The 24,561-nt window shown below is 64.8% G+C and overlaps 9 protein-coding genes across 9 annotated transcripts; 5 read left to right on the forward strand and 4 right to left on the reverse strand.

Annotated features, from left to right (window-relative positions):
• Positions 1 to 359: 359 nt before the first annotated feature.
• NAR1 (Cytosolic Fe-S cluster assembly factor NAR1) lies at positions 360 to 4,841 on the forward strand. The gene is made up of 4 exons (XM_062769295.1): positions 360 to 526; positions 577 to 681; positions 942 to 1,090; positions 1,135 to 4,841. The coding sequence occupies exons 1-4, from the start codon at positions 506 to 508 to the stop codon at positions 2,741 to 2,743; spliced, it is 1,884 nt and encodes a 627-aa protein (XP_062625279.1). The 5' UTR covers positions 360 to 505; the 3' UTR covers positions 2,744 to 4,841.
• On the reverse strand, positions 2,817 to 6,372 carry LOC62_02G002776 (uncharacterized protein; the record flags this gene model as incomplete). Its single annotated transcript, XM_062769296.1, has 3 exons — positions 2,817 to 3,741; positions 4,066 to 5,067; positions 5,102 to 6,372. The coding sequence occupies 3 exons, from the start codon at positions 6,370 to 6,372 to the stop codon at positions 2,817 to 2,819; spliced, it is 3,198 nt and encodes a 1,065-aa protein (XP_062625280.1).
• A 213-nt stretch (positions 6,373 to 6,585) lies between these two features.
• Positions 6,586 to 7,161, forward strand: LOC62_02G002777 (uncharacterized protein; the record flags this gene model as incomplete). Its single annotated transcript, XM_062769297.1, has 1 exon — positions 6,586 to 7,161. The coding sequence occupies one exon, from the start codon at positions 6,586 to 6,588 to the stop codon at positions 7,159 to 7,161; it is 576 nt and encodes a 191-aa protein (XP_062625281.1).
• A 94-nt stretch (positions 7,162 to 7,255) lies between these two features.
• Positions 7,256 to 11,415, reverse strand: mug190_0 (Meiotically up-regulated protein; the record flags this gene model as incomplete). Its single annotated transcript, XM_062769298.1, has 5 exons — positions 7,256 to 7,414; positions 7,462 to 8,813; positions 8,869 to 9,663; positions 9,701 to 10,725; positions 10,766 to 11,415. 5 exons carry the CDS (start codon positions 11,413 to 11,415, stop codon positions 7,256 to 7,258), a joined length of 3,981 nt encoding a protein of 1,326 aa, XP_062625282.1.
• A 1,655-nt stretch (positions 11,416 to 13,070) lies between these two features.
• Positions 13,071 to 15,139, forward strand: LOC62_02G002779 (uncharacterized protein; the record flags this gene model as incomplete). Its single annotated transcript, XM_062769299.1, has 4 exons — positions 13,071 to 13,744; positions 13,802 to 13,889; positions 13,929 to 14,010; positions 14,046 to 15,139. 4 exons carry the CDS (start codon positions 13,071 to 13,073, stop codon positions 15,137 to 15,139), a joined length of 1,938 nt encoding a protein of 645 aa, XP_062625283.1.
• A 49-nt stretch (positions 15,140 to 15,188) lies between these two features.
• On the reverse strand, positions 15,189 to 16,838 carry PFA4_0 (Palmitoyltransferase PFA4). The gene is made up of 4 exons (XM_062769300.1): positions 16,581 to 16,838; positions 16,480 to 16,521; positions 16,095 to 16,429; positions 15,189 to 16,058 (listed from the first exon to the last, which is right to left on the reverse strand). The coding sequence occupies exons 1-4, from the start codon at positions 16,681 to 16,683 to the stop codon at positions 15,258 to 15,260; spliced, it is 1,281 nt and encodes a 426-aa protein (XP_062625284.1). The 5' UTR covers positions 16,684 to 16,838; the 3' UTR covers positions 15,189 to 15,257.
• Positions 16,839 to 17,150: 312 nt separating this feature from the next.
• On the forward strand, positions 17,151 to 18,692 carry LOC62_02G002781 (uncharacterized protein; the record flags this gene model as incomplete). Its single annotated transcript, XM_062769301.1, has 1 exon — positions 17,151 to 18,692. The coding sequence occupies one exon, from the start codon at positions 17,151 to 17,153 to the stop codon at positions 18,690 to 18,692; it is 1,542 nt and encodes a 513-aa protein (XP_062625285.1).
• A 103-nt stretch (positions 18,693 to 18,795) lies between these two features.
• On the reverse strand, positions 18,796 to 22,572 carry PEX6 (Peroxisomal biogenesis factor 6). Its single transcript, XM_062769302.1, has 4 exons — positions 22,266 to 22,572; positions 21,289 to 22,211; positions 20,636 to 21,252; positions 18,796 to 20,600 (listed from the first exon to the last, which is right to left on the reverse strand). The coding sequence occupies exons 1-4, from the start codon at positions 22,515 to 22,517 to the stop codon at positions 18,847 to 18,849; spliced, it is 3,546 nt and encodes a 1,181-aa protein (XP_062625286.1). The 5' UTR covers positions 22,518 to 22,572; the 3' UTR covers positions 18,796 to 18,846.
• A 228-nt stretch (positions 22,573 to 22,800) lies between these two features.
• Positions 22,801 to 24,529, forward strand: LOC62_02G002783 (uncharacterized protein). The gene is made up of 5 exons (XM_062769303.1): positions 22,801 to 23,285; positions 23,326 to 23,561; positions 23,597 to 23,707; positions 23,747 to 24,172; positions 24,211 to 24,529. The coding sequence occupies exons 1-5, from the start codon at positions 22,832 to 22,834 to the stop codon at positions 24,451 to 24,453; spliced, it is 1,470 nt and encodes a 489-aa protein (XP_062625287.1). The 5' UTR covers positions 22,801 to 22,831; the 3' UTR covers positions 24,454 to 24,529.
• The last annotated feature ends 32 nt before the right edge of the window (positions 24,530 to 24,561 follow it).

Here is a 24,561-nt window from a genome sequence, read left to right on the forward strand (position 1 = left end):
TTGTGTGTGTTCGCGCTGGAACTGACCGCCGCCGGCTGTGAGTCCTTGCCAGATGTCTGCCCGCCAGGGCGGGCGGCGAAGGAGACGTCAGGAGCGGCGACCTGGAAAGGGGCAGCGTGCACGGGGCGAATGGCCGGGGTACCCGCGTCGCAGCTACGTAACGCTCAACCTTGAGTGCTACCGTGGGAAAGTAATGGTTGTCTTACTATATTTGACCCCGTCGTCGGAGATGGATCTCCGCGTCGGAGGCAACGCCGATCACGGCTTCGATGGCTGCTGACTGAGTCGGTGTGGCCGCCACTGCTGCTCGTGTCCTCACCGCCGCGTGTGAGATGCAAAATGTCTGTCGGTCCACTCACATCTCGACGATAACAAACACTCTGGAATCAAAAACGTAGACTGCATCACACTACCATAGCATCGTACTCGGCTTACTCAACGCGCGCATCTCGGTGCATCTCTCTTCAACACTGCTCCGCTCTCCAAAGCCATCACCTCATCCACAATGACCTTCTCTGGCGCTCTGGTGAGTCACCGTGATTGTCGATCTGCTCGTCTGACCACATGTCCCCGCAGACGCTCACCGACCTTGACGACTTCTTGACGCCGTCTCAAGCTTGTATTATCCCAGTCAGGCAGTCGAACAAGCCGGCAGGGCAGGCGAGCGGAGAGAATGCCAATGTGAGTTGTCTCGTTGTGGGGAGGGTTTGAGCGGTGATTGCCACAATGAGGGGGTCGAGCTGGGCAGAGGGGCTGCTGGTGACCACGCTTCTTGGTCGTTCAGCGAGCTTGGGGAGTTTGATGGACTGATTCCTTGCTCGCGAGGCAGAGAGTCTGGTTGTTGAAGAGGTAACCGCGCGGCTAAGACGAAAGGGAGGAAGGCAAGGAAGGCGGGCATGACGGACAAGCCACTCATGACAAACCACTAATGTTCCCCCCAGACCGACATTGTGATCGACTCGAACAACAACTACTATGAAGTATCGACGTACTCGACGTCATCAAAGGCTGGCCCGTCGTCCGGCGTCGAGGCAGGACGGCAGGCGCTCAAGAAGGCCGAGATTAGCTTGAATGACTGCCTGGCGTGCAGGTGAGTATTTTACCTCCAGTCACTTCACCCACTAACCTGCTCAGCGGCTGCATCACGTCGACTGAATCCCTCCTCATCACCATGCAGTCCCACAAGGAGGTCCTCGACTTTGTGCGCGCAGGAGACTTCACGCGCTCACCGGTGCTCTCGATCGCCCCGCAGACCCTCGCGTCCTTGTCAGCAGCTTACGCCGAGGCAGCAGGCAGCGCGCCCGTCCCGCTCCTCTCGCTCCTCCGGAGAATACGACACTTCCTGGCTGCGCCAGAGCGTGGAGGATGGCAGGTGTGGGACACCACGTTTGCGCGACACGTCTCTCTGCGGGAGAGCGTGCTCGAGTTTGAGGAGCGCCGCGCCGACAAGGGCAAGGCGCCAGCGCTGCCTATGCTCACGTCGGCATGCCCCGGTTGGGTGTGCTACGCCGAGAAGGCCCAGGGCGACCTCCTCCCCCTCCTCAGCTCGGCGCGCTCAGCGCAGGGTGTCATGGGTGCCTTGGTGAAGAAGTGGTGGGCCGAGAAGCACGGCAAGAACCCAGCCGAGGTGTATCACGTCTCTGCGATGATGTGCTACGACAAGAAGCTCGAGGCATCAAGGTCCGACTTCTACTCAGACATGTACTCGACGCGCGACACCGACTGCGTGCTTACCACTGGCGAGCTGGATCTGCTCCTCTCGGAGCTGGGCTTCGACCCACTTGCGCCTGTCGAAGGCGAGAACGTCGCGCCAGCTACCGACTCTGTCCCCTTCCCCGAGCTCCTGCAGCACCCTGGATCAAGCTCAGGCTCATACCTCGCCACGACGCTACACTACCTCGCCGCCCAGCACCCGCGCCGGACGCGTATTGTCAGCCGCGACATCCGTGGCTCGACCGACAACGTCGAGGTCTTCCTCGAAGACGCCGAGACCGGCGAGGTCCTGTTCAAGGGAGCAAAGTGCTACGGCTTCCGTAACCTGCAGAACCTGGTCCGTAAGGTCGGCAAGGAGAGCGGGCTCGGTAAGGCGGGCCCGAGGGCAGCTGGTGCCGGGCGACTGTCTGCTGCTGTCGCGGCGCGCCGGCGCAAGGCTCGCACGCAGGGCACCGAGCTCAGCACACCCGGTACCGGCACCGGCACGCCGGGCACCCCGACGACCGACACTCCCGCTGCAGACATCACTGAGGCGGCAGCAGCCGCGGCGCGCGACGCGAAGAAGCTCGACTTTGTCGAGGTCATGGCGTGTCCTGGCGGCTGCGTGAACGGCGGCGGCCAGATGAAGCCGCTTTCAGCTGCTGCCACGGCGCCAAAGGACGCAGAGGGGTACCCGCGGGTGCTTCCTGACGACGGCGTTGGCGCCCCGCCACCCCCGCCGACCAACTCGGGCCTCGCTGGTGCCGACGAGGGCATGCGATGGAGCACAAAGGAGTGGGTGGCCAAGGTCGAGAACGTCTACTGGTCTGGCCTGCCGACTCCCCCTGCCTCCCCCCGCCTCCAAGCCGCAGACAGCTACACGCCCCCGAAGCGCACCCACGCGGCCGACGCGCTAGCTGAGGAGATCGTCTCGCAGGCTACGGGCGGCGACGCGGCCAAGCGCTTCGAGTTTGTGCGCTGCCGCTTCCAGCGCGTCGAGGGCGACGTGCTCAACCCCGCCGGCCTGACGCACGAACAGGTCATGTGGTAGATGGTCGTCGACATCTTGTTGTATCCTCATATCTGCATGGCTATTGATGCAATATACTACATTGTGCGCTACTCTAGTCGTCGTCCATAAGATCAATGATGTTGCCGCCGCCATAGTTTGGCCGGTTGGCAGGCGGCGGGGGTGGCGCGAGGCCAAACGACGCGCCAGGGGGGTTGCGGGTCGTGCCGCTTGGCGGTGGCGCCAGTGGAGGTGGCACCGGGCTGGGAGGCGACGGCCACCGGCCAGGCGAGTGGGACGCTTTGGTGAGGAGCGAGAGGGCCGGGGTGTGGTCGACGCTCGGCCCCCTGCGGCCGGGAGGCATGCTGATGCGCATGGTCGATGCGCTGCCGCCATTGGGCGCGAGCACAGCCGACGCCGGGCTAGGTGACTGCGCCGGGAAGGGGAAGCGCGATGTCTGTTGCACCGCTGGAGAGAGCTTGGAGATAGGCGTGGGCGGGTTGGAGTGCTTTGCGATCGGTGTCGGCGGGTTCGGTGACTTGGGCAGCGGCGTCGGCGGCTGCTGGGGCGACTCGAAGGCCGAGAAGTCGCCAAAGTCGTCAAATGTCGTGTTGACGGTGGTGGCCGTGGCAGGCGCGCCAAAGTCTCCAAAGTCCCCAAAGTCTCCAAAGTCGTCTGTGGGGGCAGGGGCGGGGGATGGAGCAGAGGGGGCTAGAGTTGGTGCTGACGTGAATGCTGGCAGGACTGCTGGCGTCGGTGCTAGCGTCTGGCTCAGGCTTGGGGCGAAGGGCGACGGTGACGCCGCCGGAGCCGGCTGCGGGGAGAGGCTGCGCAGGCTGTCGCCCGTCGGTGTGGGCTTGAGAGACGGCACGGCCTGCAGGGTAGCGAAGGATGCCAGCGAGGACTGCGAGGCCTGGGCGGAAGGCAGCTGGGTCGGCGACGGGATGGAGCCGAGCGAGCCCATGCTTGCCATTGACGCGGGGCGGGACGCCGTGAGGGGCGAAGAGGAGAACGCGGCGGGGACGGGAGGAGACGATATCCTTGGGGCTGTGGGCGGGGATGAGAGCCGCGGCGCGGGGGACGGCGCGAGCGGCACGCCGAACGAGGGAGAGATGGGGGAGAGGACTGATGGCGACGCTGTGCGCGGCGGTACCGAGCTCAGCGGGCTCGCGGTGCGCTGTGGCGGTGCGATTGGCGGCGTGGCGGTACGCGCTGGGACGAGTGGCGGGCTCGATAGCCTCGGCACGGGCGGCGACGGCGCGAGTGGCGGGGACGACAGGCGGGGTACGGGCGACGGCGCGATGGGTGGCGTGGCGATGCGCGAGACAGGGCTGGGCGCCGACGGCGCAAGGAGTGAGTCCCACCCCTGTGATGTGGTGGACGGCGCCGCTGCCTGCGCTGGTGCCGGCGCGTCAAAGTCGAGCCCGGAGAGCAGATCAAAGTCTGACGAGGCCGGCTTGGGCGGCGCGACACGCGCGGCGAACGCGCCGCCGGAGCCACTTGCTCCGCGCGGTGGCGGGGCCAGCGGCGCAGGCAGCGGGGGTGGCGCAGGGGCGAGGATGCTCTCGATGCCCGGCATCCCGCCGTCCATGGCGAGCAGGTCGCCCGTGCCGGGGGCCACGGTCGACGGGACGTCGGATAAGAACGCAAAGTCGTCCGGTGACAGCTCAATGTCCTCCTTGATCTCGCCGACGTCTTCAGACGGCACGGGCTGCGACGCGGCACGCCGGCCAAACCGGCCCCAGAAGCGAGAGACGCCTGATGGCGCGGCAGGCTCGGTCGACGAGCGTGGCGGCGCGTCCTGCGCCTCTGCCGCCGGCGGCTTGTCCACTGCCGGCGTGCTAGGCCGCGACGAGATCGAGGGCGCGCGCGATGTCGAAGCCCGGTTCGAGCCCACGCTCGGCGCGATGCTCCCCGTGTCGTTGATGGACCCGGTCGGTGTCGCCGGTCGCGCACCAGTCATGCTCGTGGGCGACGCCACGGCCGGCGAGGAGACATCCTTCACTTCTAGGATACCGCCCCCGCTCGTGGTCAGTGTCTTGGGCGGCGCCGTCGACTTGCGCCAGAACGACCACTTGCTCGGGCCGGCCTCGTCGACCGCCGCCGCCGCGGCCGCCACGATCGCGTCGGGCTCGCCGAGCTTGGACCGCCCGGACCAGAGCGCGTCAAGTCCCGGCCCGAAAGACGTCAGCGACTCGTCGCGCCGCCGCGCGCGCACAGGCACATGCAGCAGCGAGCTCGCAGGGTTGGGGTTCGGGCGCGCCAGCGCCGCCTGGTACTTCTGGTAGCTTGTCTGCGCGGACAGCACAGTAGGATACGTGTTTATGCCGGAGGGGAGCGTGCCCAGCGCCGACAGGGTGTCGGATCTGCCGTCAGCCACATACTAAGCGCAGGCCTTACACTTTGTCGTCGACGGCCTTGACGCCCTGGTCGAGGGTCGCCTCCTCGGACTCGGTGAGCGCGTCGACCGTGTTGACGCCAATGGCAGCGACGGCCACCTCGTCCCAGTCGCGCTTGAGGCGCTCGACCTTCTCGAACGGCGCCCGCGCCTGCTGCAGTGCCATGGTGCGCTGTGCCGACTCCCACTGCGTCTCCTGGGCAGTCGGCGCCTCGGGGCCCTTGGGGCGGGACACGCCGCCCCACGCGGCGTACTCGTCCGAGTCGTCGGCGTCGGGGGCGGGCGTCGACAGGCGTGACGACGGGCTCGACGAGCCAGCGGCACCAGCAGGCGCCCCCCAGCCGCCACCACCACCGCCTCCGCCGCCACCCCACGGATCAGCCGTGTCGGCGCTGAAGCTGGCCTCGGCGGAGCCGAAGCCTGAGCCGCCGGCGTCGAAGCCGCCAAAGTCGCCAAAGTCCTCGCCGCCAAACGAAGCTGCGCGCACCATGGCGGCGCCAGCGAGGCTCGCGCCCGCAAGCCCGGCGCTATCGAGGCCAGTGCCAGCAGCCGCAGCCGCAGCGACAGCCTTGAGCGGCGAGCCGGATCGCACGACCTCGGCGGACGAGCGCACGGCATCGAACGACGACCGCGCGGAGGCGTCGAGCGACGCGCGCGGCGACAGGCTCAGCGACTTGCGCGGCGAGCCCGTCGCTGCGAGCGCCGCTTCCAGGCTCTCCCGCGGAGACAGCTCGCGTGCGCCGCTGCCCAGACTGAGGCGCGGGGGCGGCGGGGTCGCGAGGCGGGAGAGCGTGCGCTCGAGCTCGGCCTCGGGGTCGGCTGCCCAGCCTGTGGGGGCAGGGGGTATTGGTGCAGGTTGTGGTGCTGGTGTTGGTGCTGGTTCTCGTTCTGGTTCTGGCGTCAGTTCGACCTCCTCCTCCTCCTCCTCCTCTTCAGGCTCTTCTGGCTCAGGCCCGGGGGTGGGTGCTCGTGCCGGCTCCTCCACTGGCAGTGATGGCGCCGGTGCCGGCGCGCCCCACCCGCCGCTGACATCGCCCCAGCCCATTGCTGTTGCTGCAGGTGGCTTCGGCGTAACCCCCAAGCTAGCGAGCGTGGGCAGCGGGTCGGCCTTAGCCTTCGCCTTGCTAGCCGTCGGCGGGCCCCAGGGGTCCGCGACCTCGTCCTCGAGCGGCGCGGGCGGCGGGGACATGCTCATGCCGCGAAGCGGGTCTGGCGGCGGGGGCTTGCCGCCGCCGCTGCCGCTGCCCCATGGCGTGGCCCAGGGGTCGTCCATCGGCGCTGCGTGGGTCGTTGGTGGTGTGGTGGAGTGGGAGTGTGATGGTGAACGCACTGTGCTGCGCGATGAATGGTGACGTGCCGCTGCAGTGCCGCGTCGCCTGACTTTCAGGAGCGCGCGGCGTGGCGAGTGCGTTGGTCCTCCACCAAGCCAACTTCATCGCGCACCTGACTTTGTCTCCACCTTCTTTCCTCCCAACACCTTCGCCCCATGCCCCCCTTCCCCATCCCAGACATCACCCTCCCCGACCCGCCGACGCGTAAGACGCGCTCCGGCTCCGCGGCCAGCCTGCACCTCGCGCGCTCGCGCAGTAGTCTGGGGAGTACAGAGGAGGCCGGGCTGCTCGTTGGCTCGGGAGCGGGTCCAGGAGGGCGGCGGAGGGCAAGTTTCGCTCTCACGCCGATTACGCGCAAGGTCGCCGCCGACGAGCGCGACTCGGACGACAACGACGAGGACGACGCCAGCGTGCTCTCGCCGCTCCCGCCTAGCCCGCTGACGCCGACCACGCTCGAGGCGAACACTGCGCGCTGGGCCGCAACGCAGCGCGACGACCCCGCCGACCGCACACCCGACGCAGACATCGAGGCACACCCGCGTATCTCGCTCTCCCACCGCGCTGTGCAGTTCGCCGACGAGGACGACATCGAGGTGTTTGACGCTTCCGAGGCCGACACGTTTGAAAAGCCCGTCGGGAGCGAGATGCTCGCCATCGTGCTCAGCTGCTCGATGCTCGCTGTCATCGCCACCGCGGCCGCCCTGACGACAATGTACGACTGGGTCCTGTAGCCGCTTCTGCACGCACGTCGCAGGCATTACATGTAGGTGTGTGCTAACGGTACAAGGCTAACAGCAGAATCCACGACATCCACGACGCCAGACGCTAGAACCGGCTCTGTCCCTCCTGCTCGACCTCGAGATCACCTCCGCGCGGCCGCCGGTCCTGCTTGGTCTTCTCAGCGCTCGAGAGCAGCTTGGACTCAATCTTATCCTTAACAAGCTTGCCCGTGCGGGCGATTTTCAGCTGGAACAGACCACGGTTCTGAGCTGTTAGCACAAGCCGACTTCACTGGCCACCACGCCACTCACTCCTTGGCGAAGGGCCTTGCCATGCGCATTGCTCTCTTGAAGCATGGCGCGAGTATCGTCGTCGTGCAGCTTATCAGCGCGCTGCTTGGCCTCGGGCGCCTCGTCACCAGAGTCCAAATCGTCGTCCTCCGAGTCGTCCGTGTCGTACCCATCGTCCTTCTCCTTGTCCTTTTCGGCATTCGCGGCCGCGATCTGCGCCGGCGTCGCGTCGATCATTCGCGTCGCCTCCCATGCATTGTACGTTGCACGGAACTTGAGGTCCCGTTTGGCGAGCTTCTGGTGTGCACGGCTGATACCGGGGTGGAGAACAAACGAGATGTGAATGAACCCAATCATGCGGATGTCGTTCGAGTTCCTGTACAGAGTCGCTGGGTCCCCCTGTCGCTGGTACTGGTTGAAGACTAACGCCGCTCGGATGGCATCACGCGGTGAGGACGTGGCGAACACCGGGATGACTCTAGATTCCTGGTTGCCGTCGACGACGTCGTCGAGACGCAGTGTCGCAATGGCGTGGTACTTTGACTTTTTGATCCGTCCGCGCGTGACAAAGCTGAAGAGGACGGACCCCGAGGTTCTGTACATGACGGCCAGTCGTACAGGTTTGGCAACGTCCCATGCGACTCTGGTCGTAGTCGGTACGGCCGAGAGGCGTGTGGACGACACACCAGACTTGCCAGACTTGGTAGACGCCGAGTCGTCGGTGGGCGCGACCGAGTGGCCAAGGTCGGCGAGCTGTGGCTCGTCGTCCAGGCTGTCTCTGGATGCACCAGCACCAGATGAGTCCAGGATCGCCTTGTCGTGGTCCGTCTCAATCACGAGCGACGGGGGTTTGCCAAAGGCGCTCGAGAAGTCGGTCGTGGACAACGACGTGACTTCAAACGTCGCCACCTCGTACGTCGAGATACCCTTGGGCAGGTGGATGTCCAGCGGCTTGAACAGCAGCGAGAGGCGCATCTTGCCCCACCCGAGGCCGCCGACGAGCGGGTACCAGTGCGTCTCCTGTGCGCGCTTCTTGAACACATCCTTGAGTCTCAAGGATACAATGCCGAGAATCGCATCGTGCTCGCGGTCACGCTCATCCTTGACCACAAACGTGATTTTGGCCAGCTGCCAGTCACGAATGAAGCGCTCGCTCATGGCGTTGAAGTATGGCACCGGGTTGAGCTGCTTGGTGCGCGTGCGGTACACCAGCTTGTCGTTGAGGTGCACTTCGACATATGCGCTTGGCGGGTTGGTGATCTCGCTCGGCGCACGGTCCACGACATCGGCGAGCGCAGGCTTGCCCATGGCTGCCGATTTCCTCTTGCTAACATTGGCAGAGTATGTGCCGGCCAGGGACTCGAGTTCAAGATCTAGACAATCAGCAAGCAGCACTGACCACCACCATCCTCGGCTTCTTCTACTCACCGATACACTGGTGAATGTGGAATTGGAGCACACCGGACGGCAACTCGGCGGTCGGTCGCGCCATGGCTTCAACCTCCTCCCTCTGGCGCTCTGTGCAGAACATGGCGAGCGTCTCCTTTCGTTCCTTCTCTCTCTGCTTTTCCCACTCTGGCTTTTCGACCAATTCCTCGATCCACTTGATCCACCACGGTGCTTGAATCCCCTCGTCGGCGTGGTGCTTTCTGGCTCTCTCCATTCTCTTCTCGACCTGCTCCGGCGGCATCTTCCACAGCGGGAAGAAGCGCACCGACCACTGCAGCTCGCCCTGTGTCTTCATCCCGACGCGGATCGGCGCAAGCTTATCCTTGCGCGCAAACAGCTCATAGCTTTTTTCGCCCTTGGTCGACATGTCGACAAGCTCCTCCACGTCGACCTCGACCTGGCCCAGCGCATCGTCGGCAGAGAACCGATCCGAGTCGTACATGCGTAGTCTTAGCTTCTCGCCGGTGATAATCGTGTCCTCGTTGACCAGCACGAACGCGTTCTCGTCATAGATCGGGTTCTGGTTGTCCACAATGGTTCGCGTGCTGTACACCGGCTTGTTGAACTTGGAGAACGAGATGGCGAGGTACGGGTCACAAGAGCCGACAGTGTCCGCCTTTGGCAGATCCGTCGCGCTGTGAATGACAACCTGCAGAACACCAATGGCGGAAGTTCTGATGGCCGCGTCCTTGCCGAGCAACAGACGATCGACATCCATCGTGTATCGCTTGGGTCTGACAAAGTGCCCTGCGACCTGGGCGATCGACTTTTGAACTGTTCGTCAGCCCCAGGTTGCTGCAGGACAACTCACTATACTGCTTGATCAGTGGCAGGTCCATGGCGTTGATACTCCCAAAGCCCATGCTTCGGAGGGGTCGAGCCGAGATGTTGAACTCGGGCATTGAAAGGAACGTGACAGTCGCCATCCGGACAAACGGAGGCGATGCGGTAAGCAGCAGTCTGATGAGCATCTTGCCCTTGAGCTCCACAACATCAATGTAGACTGGGATTTCCGAGCCGCCAACACCCTTGACTCCCCAGCCAAAGTACGCAAGCATGTGCAGGCCGAGTCCTCTGGCACGGGCATCGGCAGAGTGGCGGTACTGGAATCCGACCTCGAAGTTGACAAACTCGCCCTCTTCGTCATCAATCGCGTCTGCCTTTTGTCTGCCGCCGCTGGCGACAAGCTCTGTAGGCGCGCCACGGATTCTCTGAAGCAGGCGGTCGCGTTTTCGGAGTTGCTCAGAGTCAGTTACAGCTGAGACGCCGACGGGGTCTAGCGGGTGAACTGCAGCGTGCTCCGATACGGATTCGGCCTTGAGCGAGGGGGCCTTGGACGAGGTTCTTGAAGCATTGGACGAGCTGCGGCCAGCTCTTGTGGTTGCCGGAGCGAGAGTAGCAGGTGCTGGCGTCACTGGCGTTGGCGTCCCGGGTGTCGCGGGTGTCGCGGGTGCCGCAGGCAGGGGAGGAGTACCGGGGGTAACAGGGACAGCTGCTGACGCATTCGCTTGGGCCGGCGTGGACGGGGTAGCGGGGACGGGGACATTGGATTGCGGCGTCACCACAGGCGCGCCAGACGACACGGTGAACGATCTGGGCTTGCCGTTGACCTTGACTTCTTCAGGTGCCTGAGTGCTGGCCTTGAACCAGTCGTCGTTGGTGATGTGGCGCATCGAGGTGAGGAGCAGGGGCTGGCTGCCGAGCGATGCACCGGTTACACGGACAGAGGTGACAACAGGGGGCACCTGGTCCATGAGGGCGTCTTCGAGCAAGTCGATGAACGGTGTGAGGACGTCGGAGGAGACGACAGGGAAGAGGGAGGTGAGGGCGTGGTTCCTGTCGGTCGGTCAGCAGCGGCATACAGTTCATAACTCACACCCAGGCGACCGAGTCGTGCTGTGCCGTGTCGGGCGGGAACGGGTCGTCGTGGACCGGCTTGTCGCCAGGATGGCGGGGGTCGAACACGAGGAACAGGACGGGAGGGACGAGGACAAGCGCCGCAAGTACCACGTTCACGCCGGCCGAGTACAGCACACCAGCGGTGACGATACCCCAGACGATGAACCATTCTTCGCGGGTGGCCTCGTGGTCTTTGTACGTCCCGAAGAGGAGCGGGAGGGGAGCGATGAGCGCGAGGCTCAGGCCGAGGGGGAAGCCGATAAGCATGAGAACTGGTACGGCAGCGACGACTGGCGCAGCCTTTAGCCACAGCTCGCGCTTGTGGGCCTCCTTTGCCGCCTTCTCCTCAGCGCTCAACGTGAAGGGTTGAGGATCTTGCTGCGATTGAGTGTCGGGTAAGCTCGTACCCGCCGCCTTCTCGTCGACCTCTCGACCATGCGATGGCGATGACGAGCGCGATGGCACCGCTGACGCGCCCGGCGACGGGGTCAAGGACGACGAGGACGCCGTTCTGCCGTGCCCGTTCGTCGGCCTGCTGAGGAGGCGCATGGTTTCGCCGTCCGCCGTCGTCGAGTGCCGCAGCGATGTCGGCGTGCCCGGTTGTGAAGACTTGAGCTTTGCAATCATCGGCGAGGCGGGGTCCTTGGGCAGGGCGGAGGGGGGCTCAGCGGCGGCCGGCTGAGCGAGAGGGAGGGGCGCAGGGGGAGCCTTTGTTGGTGGAGCTGGCTGCGATGGGGGTGGGTTTGCTTGAGCAGGCGCAGGCGCGTCAGAGACGACACGAGACACGATCGCGTCGTCGGCAACTCCAACTGGAGCTACTTGATCCCCCTCGACCGCGACCGCGTGCTGCTGCTGTGATGCCCCAGCGCCGGCCGGGGTGATGATCGCCTGGGCGCCCAGTGCGGGCGCGGTACCTGGGTGCACGGTGGCTGCTGCGGGCGGACTCGACGGGGCGTGTGCCGCTGGCTCTACGACCGTGGCCGCGAGGCGCTCCTTGAGGCTCTGCTTTGCGGGCGACGCCGCTGCCGCTGGCAACGGCAGCGGCATCGCACTATGGGTGCTGCTCTCGGTTGCGGCTGACGACCCTGGGGGCACGAGCACCGCTTTCGGCTCGCCGTCCTCTCCAGGCGGAGGGGGCGGGGGCAGCGGGCGGTCTGGCGCTGGCATTGTTGCGCGGTGTGGTGAGGACGCGCGTTGCACGAGCGAGCGGTGAAGTCTGGGTTTATTGGTCGTATATATAGGCTTGTGAGGTATTTGTGCTCTGCAGCGGCGTGCCGGCGTGTTGCTCGGCGAGGTGCTGCGGCTGTCGGTCCTGAACATTCTTGGCTCCAAGGACTCTGGCGGTGGCACTGGCTGGTGGCAATCCGCAGCCAGGCAATACGGCAGTCAATGACGTCAATTAGGTTTTGGGTGCAGCAGCATTTAGCCTAGTTTAGTCGTGGTGCACAGTCTGAAACAAGTCGCGCCGCGGGTGCAACTGAATCGACAACACACACGTTGCATCGCACGCGTCAATGGTGGCCATCCGCATCTTCAATGCCGACGCCTTCCTTTTACGGCTGGGCACACTCACTTCCATCAGCGGCCCCGGTGAGCTCGTGCGGCGCCGTCGTGTCAGCCACGACTGCGCCGCCGCCACCACCACCACACAGTCGCCACTGAGCCAGCTGGCGGCAGCCCGTAGCTAGTAGCATGGTCCCTCTTGGCGGTTACACATTCCACGCACGGGCCATCATTCCCTTCTTCTGCCCGACTAGCGCAGCAGTGTGCAAGCAGCAGGCAGCACGCAGCAACGTTTTTTGTCTCCTTCTTTGCCCGATCAAATTGTAATCAAAGGCAATCAGTGGATCAGTGTGGGTGCTGGCTGGCTGGCTGGCTGTTACACTGTGGTCATAAGTGGCATGTGCGTCGCAAGCATCCTTTTTTGTTATCTTGATCGCCGCACGACAACTCGCACCGTCAACCGACGATCAATCTTTCTACACTGCAACAACCTACAGTTCTACGCCGCCCACGGCCCCCCTTGGTCTGACACCCTCACGACCGCCAGCAGCCTCACCCTCCTTGACGTGCTCGCCCAGTCCCCAGCATTGACCTTCTTTTTCCTCCCCCCCTCGCAGGTCAAAGCTCACACCCACCCACCCTTTTTGCCCCTAAAAACCCGCGCGCTGATTCTCTCCACTCACCTCACACCATACTCACTCGACTCTCCCTCCCTCCTATCCCCTCCTTTGAAACCCCCACTCATTGTATTGTCACTCTTATCACAACTCACCCCCACCATGCCCACGTGGTTCAAGTTTAGCAGCCCCCGGAGCAGCCCCCAGGCACCCCCAAAGCCCATAGCGACAGAGACCGACACGGACAGCGTCGAGGTGCTGCATGAAAACGGCGTAGACGTCAACGACCACGACACCGAGCCCGAGACGGTCAACTCGGCTGTGCAGCGCCTCGTGCCGCGCCAGTTCAAGGAGTCTCGCTTTGAGAGCCTGCATATCACTCCGTCGGAGCGCAACCTCTACCTCGCCGCGGTGGAGCGTCTCAACGGCGAGACACCTTCCCTTCCTTTGTTTGCCGACCAGGCGCCAGAGTTGCCCGAGCTGTCTCTGGGACGCACCTCGATCCCGCCGATAGACGTGACCTACCCCGAATCAACAGTGTTCGATGGCACCCAGCCATTGACGGCAAACGAATGGCGCTTGTCCGAGTCGCATTACTCGAAGCGACATGGGCTCCTCGCCATCTCGGGCCCCAGCACTATCAGGCTGCACGCGTTCCCCGCTGCGACACTGCTCGAGGTTGACGAAGCGCTGGCCAAATGGACACCGGGCGTGGCGGCCAGGAGCGACAGCACCGAGAACCTGCGGCGCCATAAGGACGACTCGGCACCTGTGGCCGCGTGGAAGGCAGAGCTCAAGAACCACCCATGGAAACAGAAGAGCAGCGGCGAACTAGAGTGAGTGCCGTGTGTGCCGGGCACGCCTGTGACACTGCCTCTGACCCCGAAATTTAGGTCGATCCGTCTGCTGCTGTCCATCTTTACAGCCTTGGGGAAGCACGGATGGTCGCTCGTCGGAGACGTCCGTGCCTCGTCGGGCAAGGTACGTTGACGGCGTGCGGTGGTGACTGACGGTGGCCAGCTCGACACGCACAACTTTGTGTTTGCCTACTGCCCGACCAGCACGACGATCCCACCGCTATTTTTTGCAGTGACGTTCCCCCGTAGGTCGAGCTTCTGCGGTGCGCACTGACGCCAGAACCCGACCGCATATCGCTCGTGTCCCCGCCACCAAGGTTCTCAAAGGAGCTGGTCGATGCGGTGCGCAACGCAATTCTGCACGGCACCCCTTCGGCACCGCCCGGCATCGACACACCAAAGCTGAAAGAAGAGGGATGGCACGAGCCAGGCGTGTACAAATTCTGGATCAGCGACCACTCTGGCGCAAAGCGCGACTTTGTCTCGCGCTTCGGCCGCACACGCCTGGTCAAGCTCGCACCGCGGCTGCAGGCGCCGGTGGTTATTTCCATTATCGACTCGCTCATGGAGCTGCACTTTGACTTTGTTGGCTCGGTGCCACTTCTCCCGCAAACCCATGGACGCGATATTCTCGTCTTTTCGTCGCTCCCATTCTCCGGTCTGTCTGCGCGCGACGCGTTCGTTGCCCCCGAGCCGATTCTCGACGAGAGCAGCAGCTCGGTGCTTCTTGACACAGGCTCGCTGCGCGAGAGTATCGCGCACATTACCGCCTCGTGGCACGCCCACCTCCACGACGACGTCGACCGCTCTAGGACCTTCCCGCCCTCGAGAAACGGCAAGAGAGCCCCGAGACCGACAGTTCGCACCCGGACAGACTCGGGACAGACGGTGAAGCAGGTTCACCGGCAGTCGGCGCCGTCGCCGTCCAGCGCACACACCGCGAGCTCGGGACAGCACACTGCTCGCGCGCGTTCGCCGCTCGTCGATGAGCCACGTTCGTCCCCGCTCAACGAGGAGCCGCCGCGATCATCCCCGCTACGTGAGGAGTCGCGGGAGTCACCCAACCCAGACGACCACAAGCCGGTACCGGAAGTCCCCGCTTCGACCGTCTCCCTGCCACTCGGTCTCGGCCCACCGCCAGCCATCATCCTGCCCCCCACGGCCAAGCGTGTTGCCACGCCCGTGACCATCACCGTCGCGCCCAACGCCATTGCCAGCGTGAATGGATCAGTGGGCTACCTGACCTCGGCCGATGGCGAGTCGGTGCGTGAAAGCGACGTCGACAGTCGCGCAAGCCGGGCGAGTACGGTCGGGTCGACGCGCCCGCCTGGCGTGGGCAGCGTTCGTACCCGTGTGTCAGTCGTCGAGGCGTAGCCCTCCCGGATCTGTCACTCTTGTCATTCTGCATCGTCGCGCACTCATCGCCACATGCCATAGTATTAGTTGTTACAAAAGCATATCATTTCTCTATGTAGACGTCCTAAGATGGCCTCTAGTGTGAGTGGGACAACAACGTTGTTTCGTCGTCGGCCGCGATGCTCTCGGCGTCGGCGATCAAGCGCGCACGTACAGCCGGCGCGACGGGCCAGTTCCACAGCTCCGAGTCGGGGACGCTCACGCGGAGCACGTTCCACGGCGCGAGCCAGCTAATCCCCTTGCCACGGGAAATCAGCTGCTCAAAGTTTCCCCAGGCGCCGAGGTCGTACGGCCGCTCGCCCTCCAGCGCAGGCAGGACTGCGCCGGCCCACTCATCGCTGCCTTCAAGCGGCACGAAGAACCAGTGCGAGTTGGCAAAGCGCGCCGCATCGGCAATCAAGTCCTCGCCTGGCTCTTCGCCGCGCGCCCGCTTGGCGGCAATATCAGAGCGCAGCTTCGCCAGGCTCTTTGCGCGCTCGACGTCGATAGTCAGCTCGCCGGACAGGACGTGCCGGAGGGTCGAGTACCCCAGCGCCGTGGTGAGCAGCGCCAGCAGGTGCCCGATAAGCGAGAGCGCGCCGATCTCCCAGGAGGCAACGCCGCCTGGACCGCCGCCGTCTGCCTGGTCGAGCCCGCGCCAGCCGAGGAAGAGGCCTACTATCACCCTCCCCACGGGGCCGCCGGCGACGACCCATCCCGGGCGCCAGGCCCAGAAGCGGGCCGCGCGTGCGTCGATGGCGGAGTTTGCCCATGCGGCTGGGACGCGCGCGAGGAGCGTGCCATACGCCGGGATGAGGGACGTGAGCACGACGACCGGCGAGCCGAACAGCAGCGCGAGGAAGGCGGGGAGGTACGGGCCCGTGATGCAGTTGGCGAGCTGGCGTGAGCTGTGTCGCACGCAGAAACAACTCACGAAGGCGCAGTGGTGGTCGAAGGCACACCTGCACACGCCACACTCGGAGCAGTGGCGCGCGCGTGCGGGCTTCCAGCGGCCGCCACACCGCCCCTTATGGCAGCTGGCGATGAGGGCTTCGGCCGCTTCCTCGTGGCCTGCGGCGCGCGGAACGAGCGTGTATCCCTCCCTCAGCGCGCGCCGGGGCGGCACGCACTCGAACAGCGTGCGCAGGGTGGCGAGGTCGCCTGGCGCGCGGGGCGGGGGCACGCTCTGCCGCGACGGGAGGAGGTACAGGCGCAGAAAGGTGCCCACGAGGGCGGGGAACGCGGCTGCTACGGCAGCGCAGTAGACGGCTGTTGTTGTCAGCTGCCGCTGTGAGCCAGATGGCGGTGCAGCAGCCTACCTGACGACCATGGCCGGCGCTGGTCGACACAGAGGTATGCGTCTGCAGATCGATCGTGTGAGCGTGTGCAGCTGGGCGCTTGTCGCAGCCTGCTTGCTTACATCCGATGGTGCCGAGGGCGCGGCGAAATGACAGCGCGAGGTATGTGAGGATCGCGGGCGGGATCACCTGCTCTAGGAGGGTGGTGAGGCGCAGCCTGCGCATGGTGCGCCGGGATGGGAGTTGAGACAAGGATGAGTCAACAAGATCAGTCAGGTGGGTGGCTGGTGTGGCACCGTGTTGCGTGTTGCCCGTGTCGACTTGGGATTGCGGGAAGCAGCAGCAGTCTGTCGGAGGCGGCGACGATGATGAGATGAACGACGTCAGACGGGCAAGGCAAAAGTCGAGGCGCAACGAGGCTTGGCTGGCTGGGCGTAAGCTGGGCACGTATCTGGGCAGTGCAACGCCCATGAGGTCACAGGCACGTCCAAAAGCCATCAACAATGCGATGAGCCTGGCATTGATTTGCTCCCGTGGGTCAGCTGATGGTCGACGCCAAAAGTGAGCCTGACATGGCTGATGGGTCGCCCAAGCACCAAGGCTAAAGAGGGGGGCTACAATCCCCCCCTCCCTTGCCGTTGCCTCTTTCCACCCCCCCCTCTTACCACCACTGCACCATAACAAACACAATAATGGCCACCGAGGCCCCCCCTCTAAACCTCGCAGGCGTCACGCACGTAGACGACAGCCTCATCGACCCCTCGCTCGCACATGCAGCAGACTTCTTCACGGCCGCCGCAGAGGCCCACGACCAAAAGTTTGACGATGAGCTAGCCCGCGCAGCCGTCGCCGCAGCCCACCATCACCAGCAACAGCAGCAACAGGCGCAACAGCAGCAGCAACAACACCTCGATGACGTGACGGCGCATCTCCAGCTGCCCGTGGACGTGACGGTGCCCGCCGCGACGGCGACAGCGACGACGGCGGCGCAGCTCGCGCTCCCCCTCGAGGCGCAGCTCCCCATCGTGACACCAGCAGCGCACATCGCGCCCTTCTCCCGCCCACAGCGCGACGACAGCACGCCGCATCCTGAAATCCTCGCGTTTGCCAACCGCGCCGAGTTCGAGGTCTGGTTCGAGGGCGAGTCGTCGTGGTGCCACTTTGTCCAGCGGCGCACCACGACGCCAGAGAAGCGCGCAGAGGAGCGCCTGCGCGCACGCATCAAGGCGCACGAGCGGCTGCTGTCCACCATGACGGCCGACGAGGTGGCGAGCGCGCCCCCGCTCAAACGCCGGCGCAGGAACCGCACCTCGACGATCAAGGAGAAGGTCACGTTCACGTGCCACCATGCCGGGCGGTACGAGGCCAAGCACTCGACGACGCTGCCGCGCGAAAAGCTCCGCCTCAACACCAAGAAGAGCGTCAAGTGCGACTGCCCCGCGCGCATCGTGCTCACCGAGATGGAGGAGGGAGGGTGCAAGGCGAGCTACTTTTGGCGGCATGAAGGCCACGACGCATACGCCGACGACGAGCTCGAATCTGGTCGCCTCCCAAAGGTTATCGACGAGTGGCTCGTGGCCCAGATCCAGGCGGGCAAGGACACGGACGAGATCCGCCGCTCGCTCACCATGACGGACGAGGAGAAGCAGGCGTACCTGCAGCAGATTGCCGAGGACCCGTCGCGCATCGACCCCGACAAGCCGCCAGCGCTCGCGCTCACCCTGCGCATCAAGTATCCCGACATTTACAACCGGTACCGCAAGCTCAAGGGCCCGATCAAGGACTTCAAGCCGCCCAAGAACCCGCGCGCGGCCCGCAAGCGCGACGACAAGCTCGAGGACGTGAGCGAGCAGGTCGCCAACGAGGTGAACGCGCAGGCGCAGGCGCAGGCACAGGCGCAGGCTCAGGCGCACGCGCACGCGCAAGCCCAGGCCCAGGTGCAGGCCGCCGCGGCCGTCGCTGCTGCCGCGGCGGTCACCACGCTCGACGGCTACGCCCACGTCGACGGGTTCGGCATGGACGGTATCGACGGCGCCGAGCTCCCCGCCGACCTGAGCTTCGGGCACGAGGGCCTCGCGCGCGCACTCCTCGCCCTCCCCCGCTCCACGGGGCATGGCGATGTCGACGGCGACGCCGAGCTCAGCGAGGCTGTGCTCCGCATGGCTACCGAGGCCAACGCGCAGGCCGAGCAGGAGGCAAAGGAGCGCGAGGCGTGGGGCTCGATCGGCCTGTAGTGGGACGGCCTGGACATTCTTCTTCGCTTCTTCACTGTGACACCATTGTACGACCATGTATGTAAGCTTGTGTAGTGTGTAAGTTCATGTATACGCAGTGTGAGCCCGCCCTGGGTATGATGCTTCATTGATATCTATCCTACTAATGCTGCTGCTACTGCTTATCCGCGCCAATCGAGAATCCCTTAAACTCCTCCTGCACGCGCCGGTAGTGCGCCATCTCGTCGGCGCTGACAGACGGCAGCAGGCGCTCGAGGGCATGCACAAAGTCGTCCTCCTTGACGATCACGTCGGTTTCCTCCTTGGTGGCCATCGACGCGAGGTAGTACTGCACCGTCAACGGCGTGGGGTAGTTGCGTGGCGCGGGGGCCGCGTCGAGCTCCTCAACGCGCTTGTCGATCGCGCCCGCGACACGCGTCATCGACGACAGCATCGCGTCCGCACACAGCGCGTACAGGTCTGCACCGGTGTACGTGAACGGCAGGCGCTCGGCGACCGCGTCGAGCGACAGCGCGGGGTCGAGCGTAAACTTGCGCGTGAGCGCCGCAAGCACGTCGCGCTGCGCCGCGTGCGTCTCCGGCACAGAGAGGTACAGCATGCGATCGAAACGGCCTGGGCGGAGCAACGCCGGGTCGAGCAGGTCGGGTCGGTTGGTCGCTGCCATGACCACCACCTGGCCGCGGCCGCTCGCCATGCCGTCCAGCTCGGCGAGCAGCTGGGACACGATACGGTCCATCACGCCGCCCGAGTCGCCCTGGTTGCCACGCTTGGGCGCGACGGAATCCAGCTCGTCCATGAAGATGACACATGGGGACGCGTCGCGCGCCTTTTCGAACACCCTGCGGACGTTGGCTTCCGATTCACCAATGTACATGTTGAGCAGCTCGGGGCCCTTGACGGACAAGAAGTTGGCCGCGCAAGACGTGGCGACGGCCTTGGCGAGAAGCGTCTTGCCAGTACCTGGTGGTCCGTACAGGAGAATACCTGAGCGCTTCTTCATGCCGTCAGCAAAGAGCTCGGGGTGGTCGAGCGGGAGCTGCACAGTGTCGAGAATGTCGTTCTTGACGGCCGCGAGGCCACCAACGTCGTCCCATGACACGTTGGGGATACGCGGGGCGCCGATGCTGTCGGCGTACGAGGCACGCGCGTCGCCCAACGCCGCAGTCAGGTCGGCCGCTGTGAGGGACACGCCGGCGAGGAGTGCGTCAGAGGCGGAAGGCGCCGAAGAGCATGCACGCGCGAGCGCCGTGTCCCGTGCACGGTCGATCAAGCTCACGAGGTCGCCAGCGTTCAGGGCCGCAGCCTGTGCTGCGACGTGCGAGACGACGACGTCGGGCGCGAGCGGCGTCGAGCCGAGCGTCGTGCCGAGGATCACCTCGCGCTCGGGCGCGGACGGTGCGGGCAGCGCAATCTCGTGCTTGAAGCACGCGAGCATGTCGCGCGGGACGCCCTCCGAGTTGGAGGTCGTGCCGACCAGCACGACGGGCTGCCCTGTCTCCACCGCCGACTTGCGGCATTCGGCCAGGATGTCCTCGATGACCTTGACGATTGGGGGTGGGCGGGTAGGAGGGGCCGAGCCACCACTGGAGGGCGGGGCGAAAGCTTCCAGCTGGGAGAGGAGGAGGACAGCTGGGGCGCATGACCGTGCCTTGTCGAGACGCGCACGAAGAGTGCCCTCCGTCGCCTGCGGCGTGTCGCCTACAATGTCGAAGCATGGGACGTCGATGACGCTCAGGCCCAGCTCGTCGGCGACGGCGCGCACAAACGAGCGCTTGCCCGACCCACGAGCGCCCTTGACGAGTACCGAGAGTGGGAAGAGGCGCGCGAGAGCGTTGTTCGAGAACGCCGAGCGGACCAGGTCGCGCATAGTCGACACAGCGGCGGTGGAGTATGGCGCTGGGGGTGCGGCTGGGTGTCAGTGAAGCCCGGACAGATAAACTCACCAAGACCGTTCCACAACAGGTCGCCACCGCGGTGGCACACGCGCTCGCGCTCGAGACCGCCAAGCACCATGCTCGTGTCGCCGCCAACGTCGGCGTCGACCCAGCAGCCCAGCTCTCCAGCACGTGCCTTGGATGCTGACGAGGACGAAAAGTCGTCTTCGAGCGGCACGAGCGGCTCGAACGTCAGCGACGTGACGACAAAGTAGGCGAGCGCCGTCGGCTTTGGATGTGTCGGCTTGCGGGCAACCACGCCGTCCTCGTTGTCCGAGTCGTCGCCGTCTTCTTCTGCCTCCAGCTCCTCGCCCTCGGCCAGTGGCTTGTCCTGCCACACGGGCACGGCGATAATGTCGCCCCGCCGGACGAGACGCTGCACCCTCTCGCCGTCGACATCCTTGGTCGTGAAGTGGTTGCGCAGACCCTTGAGCCAGGACCGCTCGTAGCGCTTGTCCACGCCTTCGGCAGTCGCGACACGCGCGATGGAAATCTTCTGCGCGACAGGAAGTGTTGGCCGGCGTGCGCCAAATGACGTCGGCTGCACGGTCACCTCGGTGCTCGTGCTCTGCACCGGGAAGAGGGCACGGAAGAGCGAGGGCGGGATGAGAATAGTATTTGGTGGTCTGGCGTCAGCAACAACCCCAATAGCTCAAACTCACAGCTCGCTGTCCTCCTGATCCAAGCGCTCCCATGCGACGACTCGGGCCAGGCGCGTACGCGACGGGCCACCTTCAGAGCTCGCCTTGATCGTGACCCAGTCGCCCTCGAACACGCCGGCGCAGCCCAGCGCCCACACGCCCGCGTAGCACACGTCGTCGTCGTTTGACCCTTCGACGGGCACGCCGCGCCCCGTCGAGCGCACAGCGATAAACTTCATGCCGCCGTCGTCGGTGGGCGAGTCGAGCGGGTGGAGCACGTCGGCGGGCGCAGCGACAGGAGACGGCGTCCGCCGTCCCGGGCGCGGCGTGATGCTCCCAGACGTAGTAAGCGACGCTGTGAGCTCCGAGCCGCGGTCCGAGCTCGAGTCGACGCGCTCTTCCTGCGGCGGGGGGAGGTCGCCCTCGTCTGCGAGCTGCGCGAGCGAGATCGCCAACGACGAGGCGAGGAACGTGTCGGGGTCAAACTCGTCCACCATCGACTTGTGCGTCGGCGCAATGCTCTCAGATGTGTCTTCGTCGGCGTGTTGCCCCTTCGGCCGCTCGGCGACAATAATCCGTGTCGAGCTCGAAATCAGGCCTTGCTGGACCGGCTCGCACATGAGCACGCGGAACGCCGACCCCTGCGTGAGCGGCACGGTGCCGCCCTCGCGGAAGATGGTCCCCGCGCGCGACGCCGGCTCGTCATCAAACGAAAAGTGGACCGAGCCGTTGGCTTTGCCCTCGTTCTCGGCGTCGGTCGCGTCGTCGTAGAACGGTGCCAGGTCGGCGGCAGTGAGCTCGTCGTTGCCCGTGGGCTGCACAACGACCAGGCTCAGAGTCACTGGGTCGTGCCAGTACACGGTCACAGTCGTAGGCGTCGGCATGAAGGGCGGCAACAGCTGCGCCGGGACGTAGAGCCGAGGCCGAGGGCTAGCCGCCGAGGTCTGTACGTCAGCAAATGTCGTCGTTACTCTCGCCTAAGCGCGCGAGCAACTCACCTCGCCGGCTTTGGGCACGACCCAGGTGACGAGGCGGCTCGTCTTGGTCTTGACGGACGCGACGCGGCGCTCGGGCTGCCACTCGACCGCGACGGCGATACGGGCCGGCTTGTCGCTTGTGCGGCTGCGGGGGAGGAGGGCCGACCACAAGTCCGACGACGCCTCGGCGACGCCCGAGGCCGACGGCAGCGTATGCACGTCTGCCACGATCGGCGGCGGCCGTCCGAATGGGCGACCTATCGATGCTGGCATTGGTATGTTGATGCGGTGCGAGCGATGTTGATGAGATGGAAGAATGGGATGGATACCTTCCTTTGGGGGGGAGCTACAGTAGGAATTCTCGTCATTGGCACTGGCGGTGGTTCGGTCGGCTACTGGCGCCTCCGGATCAGCCGGCACGAAATGTCAGCGTAGTGTCTGGGCGCCCGCCGCCACGGGATCAAAATCCTGGACCGACGCCGACGACTCATGCAGCCTCCGTCATGCAGGCAGCGATCCAGTGACTGGTTCACCTCCACTTTGACTCCCTCCGACAGGTCAAACCCGACACAACAGCTCCAACGACCATGAGGAGGTCAATTTCGGCTCTCTCTCGACAGACAAACGGATTAATGCTGGCGCGGAGGGCGCGCGTGTCGGTGCCCTCAGCACTGCCTGCCCGCCTGCGCTCCTACTCGTCCGACTCTGACGCCGTCTCCGTGTCCGTCTCAGACAAGATCGTCGCCGTCCCCTTCAAGCAGAAGCCTCGGGACGCGCGCGACCGTCTGCTGATACACGGCCTGTTGGCGTCCGCGGCCTGGCCGAATGTTCTGTGGGCCGGCGCACTCCGGCTCCTCGGCACCGGCATCGAGCCGTTCGGCAAGGAGTTCGGCTTCGGCGAGTCGGTCACCTTCAAGGAGATGAAGGCTGCATACTGGCCCGTCTGGCGCGTAGACCTCATGGCCGAGGGCACCGTTGAGAAGAACTATGGCGTCGAGGAGTCGAAGGCCTGGCTGTCGGTCCGGGAGGGCTACATCCCGGGTGAGTTTGCAGCTTGTCGGCAACAACTGACTCCCCCCAGGTAACCCCTTTGCCCCCCTCTCGTACCTGTCGTACGCTGTGCCCCCACTGCCCGACGAGCTCCCAACCTACGACCCGTCGCGGGATCTCAAGCAGCTTGGTGACGGCTACGATATCGTCCCTGTGCCGTTCACCGTCTCACCCTTGGGTATGCTCGACAAGATCCGTCGTGAGATTGGCCGGAAGCGCGTCTTCAACGGCATTCGGGTCGACGAGTCCAAGTGGAAGGAGCAATTGGTGCGTGCATAATGGGGTTCATCCTAACAGTACAGTTCGCAGCCTACCCTCTTCTCTTCCCCATGTACATTGCCGAGTTTGAGGTCAACATCGAGGGCAAGGACAAGCGGACATACCAGATCATTATGGATGCTCATGACGAGAATGTGAGTGCGCAGTACAGCAGACATGGCTCACACTCCCAGCCTGGAAAATGCCGTGTTAGCTTCCCCCCACCAGACGAGATGCGCGAAAGGTGGGCCGGCGCGCGCCCCGGCGAAACCGAGGACTACTCTGACGACCCTCGCAGTGGACGCCTGGCCAACAACTACTACGTCAACCCTGCGACGTTCCTCCCAACGACACATCTCATTATTCCCTCCTTGTCCTTGGAGAACATGGGCGGCGTGAGCCTTGCGGCCGGGGTCTCGACCGCGTACAGCCACTGGATGTCGCCCGGCCCTACCGGTGACTCGATCCCGCCTTCGCCCACGCTTTCAGTCGCGGAGAACGGACCGGAGGTTGACTGGTCCGACCCACGGATACAGAGCTGGGCGAGTGACGAGCGTATCCAGAACGGCGAGTACCTTGAGATGTCGCTCGAGACAACCAAGGCGATCGGCGCGTTCGAGGTGGGTTGACGACATGCCTGCTCTGCTGACACTCAAAGGCCATGAACCAGCTTACGAGCGGGCTCCCTGACCAAGGCAAGGGCAAGGTCATGGTCGGCGGCCAGCTGAGCCGTGGCAAGCGGCCAGAGTTCCGCCCCGTCGACGAGGTGCGCGGGGAGATGGAGGAGGCGATCCAGCAGCAGCGGGACGAGGTGGCCAAGCTCAAGCCGCAGTGGCTGGTCGACTTTGAGTCCAAGTCGGAGAAGACGAATGAGACAAAGGAGACGGCGGCGGAGGAGTGAAGGGGGGTGTCGGTAGCGCGCTCACAGTCATTGATTGCACAAACAACTATCTATCGCATGCAGCATCTGCCTCGAGCGAGCGAGCCACAGTGCCACCCTCGGGGTTAT

Source organism: Vanrija pseudolonga, chromosome 2, assembly GCF_020906515.1.
Source record: "Vanrija pseudolonga chromosome 2, complete sequence".
Classification (NCBI taxonomy): Eukaryota; Fungi; Basidiomycota; class Tremellomycetes; order Trichosporonales; family Trichosporonaceae; genus Vanrija; species Vanrija pseudolonga.

Excerpts from the sequence above, each read along its gene's own strand:
- NAR1 (XM_062769295.1), top strand. The coding sequence starts at position 506 with ATGACCTTCTCTGGCGCTCTG. Across the intron at positions 527-576 it reads TGACCTTCTCTGGCGCTCTG|ACGCTCACCGACCTTGACGA; the intron begins GTGAGTCACCGT and ends ATGTCCCCGCAG. Across the intron at positions 682-941 it reads CGAGCGGAGAGAATGCCAAT|ACCGACATTGTGATCGACTC; the intron begins GTGAGTTGTCTC and ends TGTTCCCCCCAG.
- PEX6 (XM_062769302.1), bottom strand. The coding sequence starts at position 22,517 with ATGCCAGCATCGATAGGTCGCCCATTCGGACGGCCGCCGCCGATCGTG. Across the intron at positions 21,253-21,288 it reads GATCAGGAGGACAGCGAGCT|ACCACCAAATACTATTCTCA; the intron begins GTGAGTTTGAGC and ends TGCTGACGCCAG. Across the intron at positions 20,601-20,635 it reads CCTGTTGTGGAACGGTCTTG|CCGCACCCCCAGCGCCATAC; the intron begins GTGAGTTTATCT and ends ACTGACACCCAG.
- LOC62_02G002783 (XM_062769303.1), top strand. The coding sequence starts at position 22,832 with ATGAGGAGGTCAATTTCGGCTCTCTCTCGACAGACAAACGGATTAATG. Across the intron at positions 23,286-23,325 it reads CCGGGAGGGCTACATCCCGG|GTAACCCCTTTGCCCCCCTC; the intron begins GTGAGTTTGCAG and ends GACTCCCCCCAG. Across the intron at positions 23,562-23,596 it reads CCAAGTGGAAGGAGCAATTG|TTCGCAGCCTACCCTCTTCT; the intron begins GTGCGTGCATAA and ends CTAACAGTACAG.
- PFA4_0 (XM_062769300.1), bottom strand. The coding sequence starts at position 16,683 with ATGCGCAGGCTGCGCCTCACCACCCTCCTAGAGCAGGTGATCCCGCCC. Across the intron at positions 16,522-16,580 it reads CGCCCTCGGCACCATCGGAT|ACGCATACCTCTGTGTCGAC; the intron begins GTAAGCAAGCAG and ends ATCGATCTGCAG. Across the intron at positions 16,430-16,479 it reads GCGCCGGCCATGGTCGTCAG|CCGTCTACTGCGCTGCCGTA; the intron begins GTAGGCTGCTGC and ends TGACAACAACAG.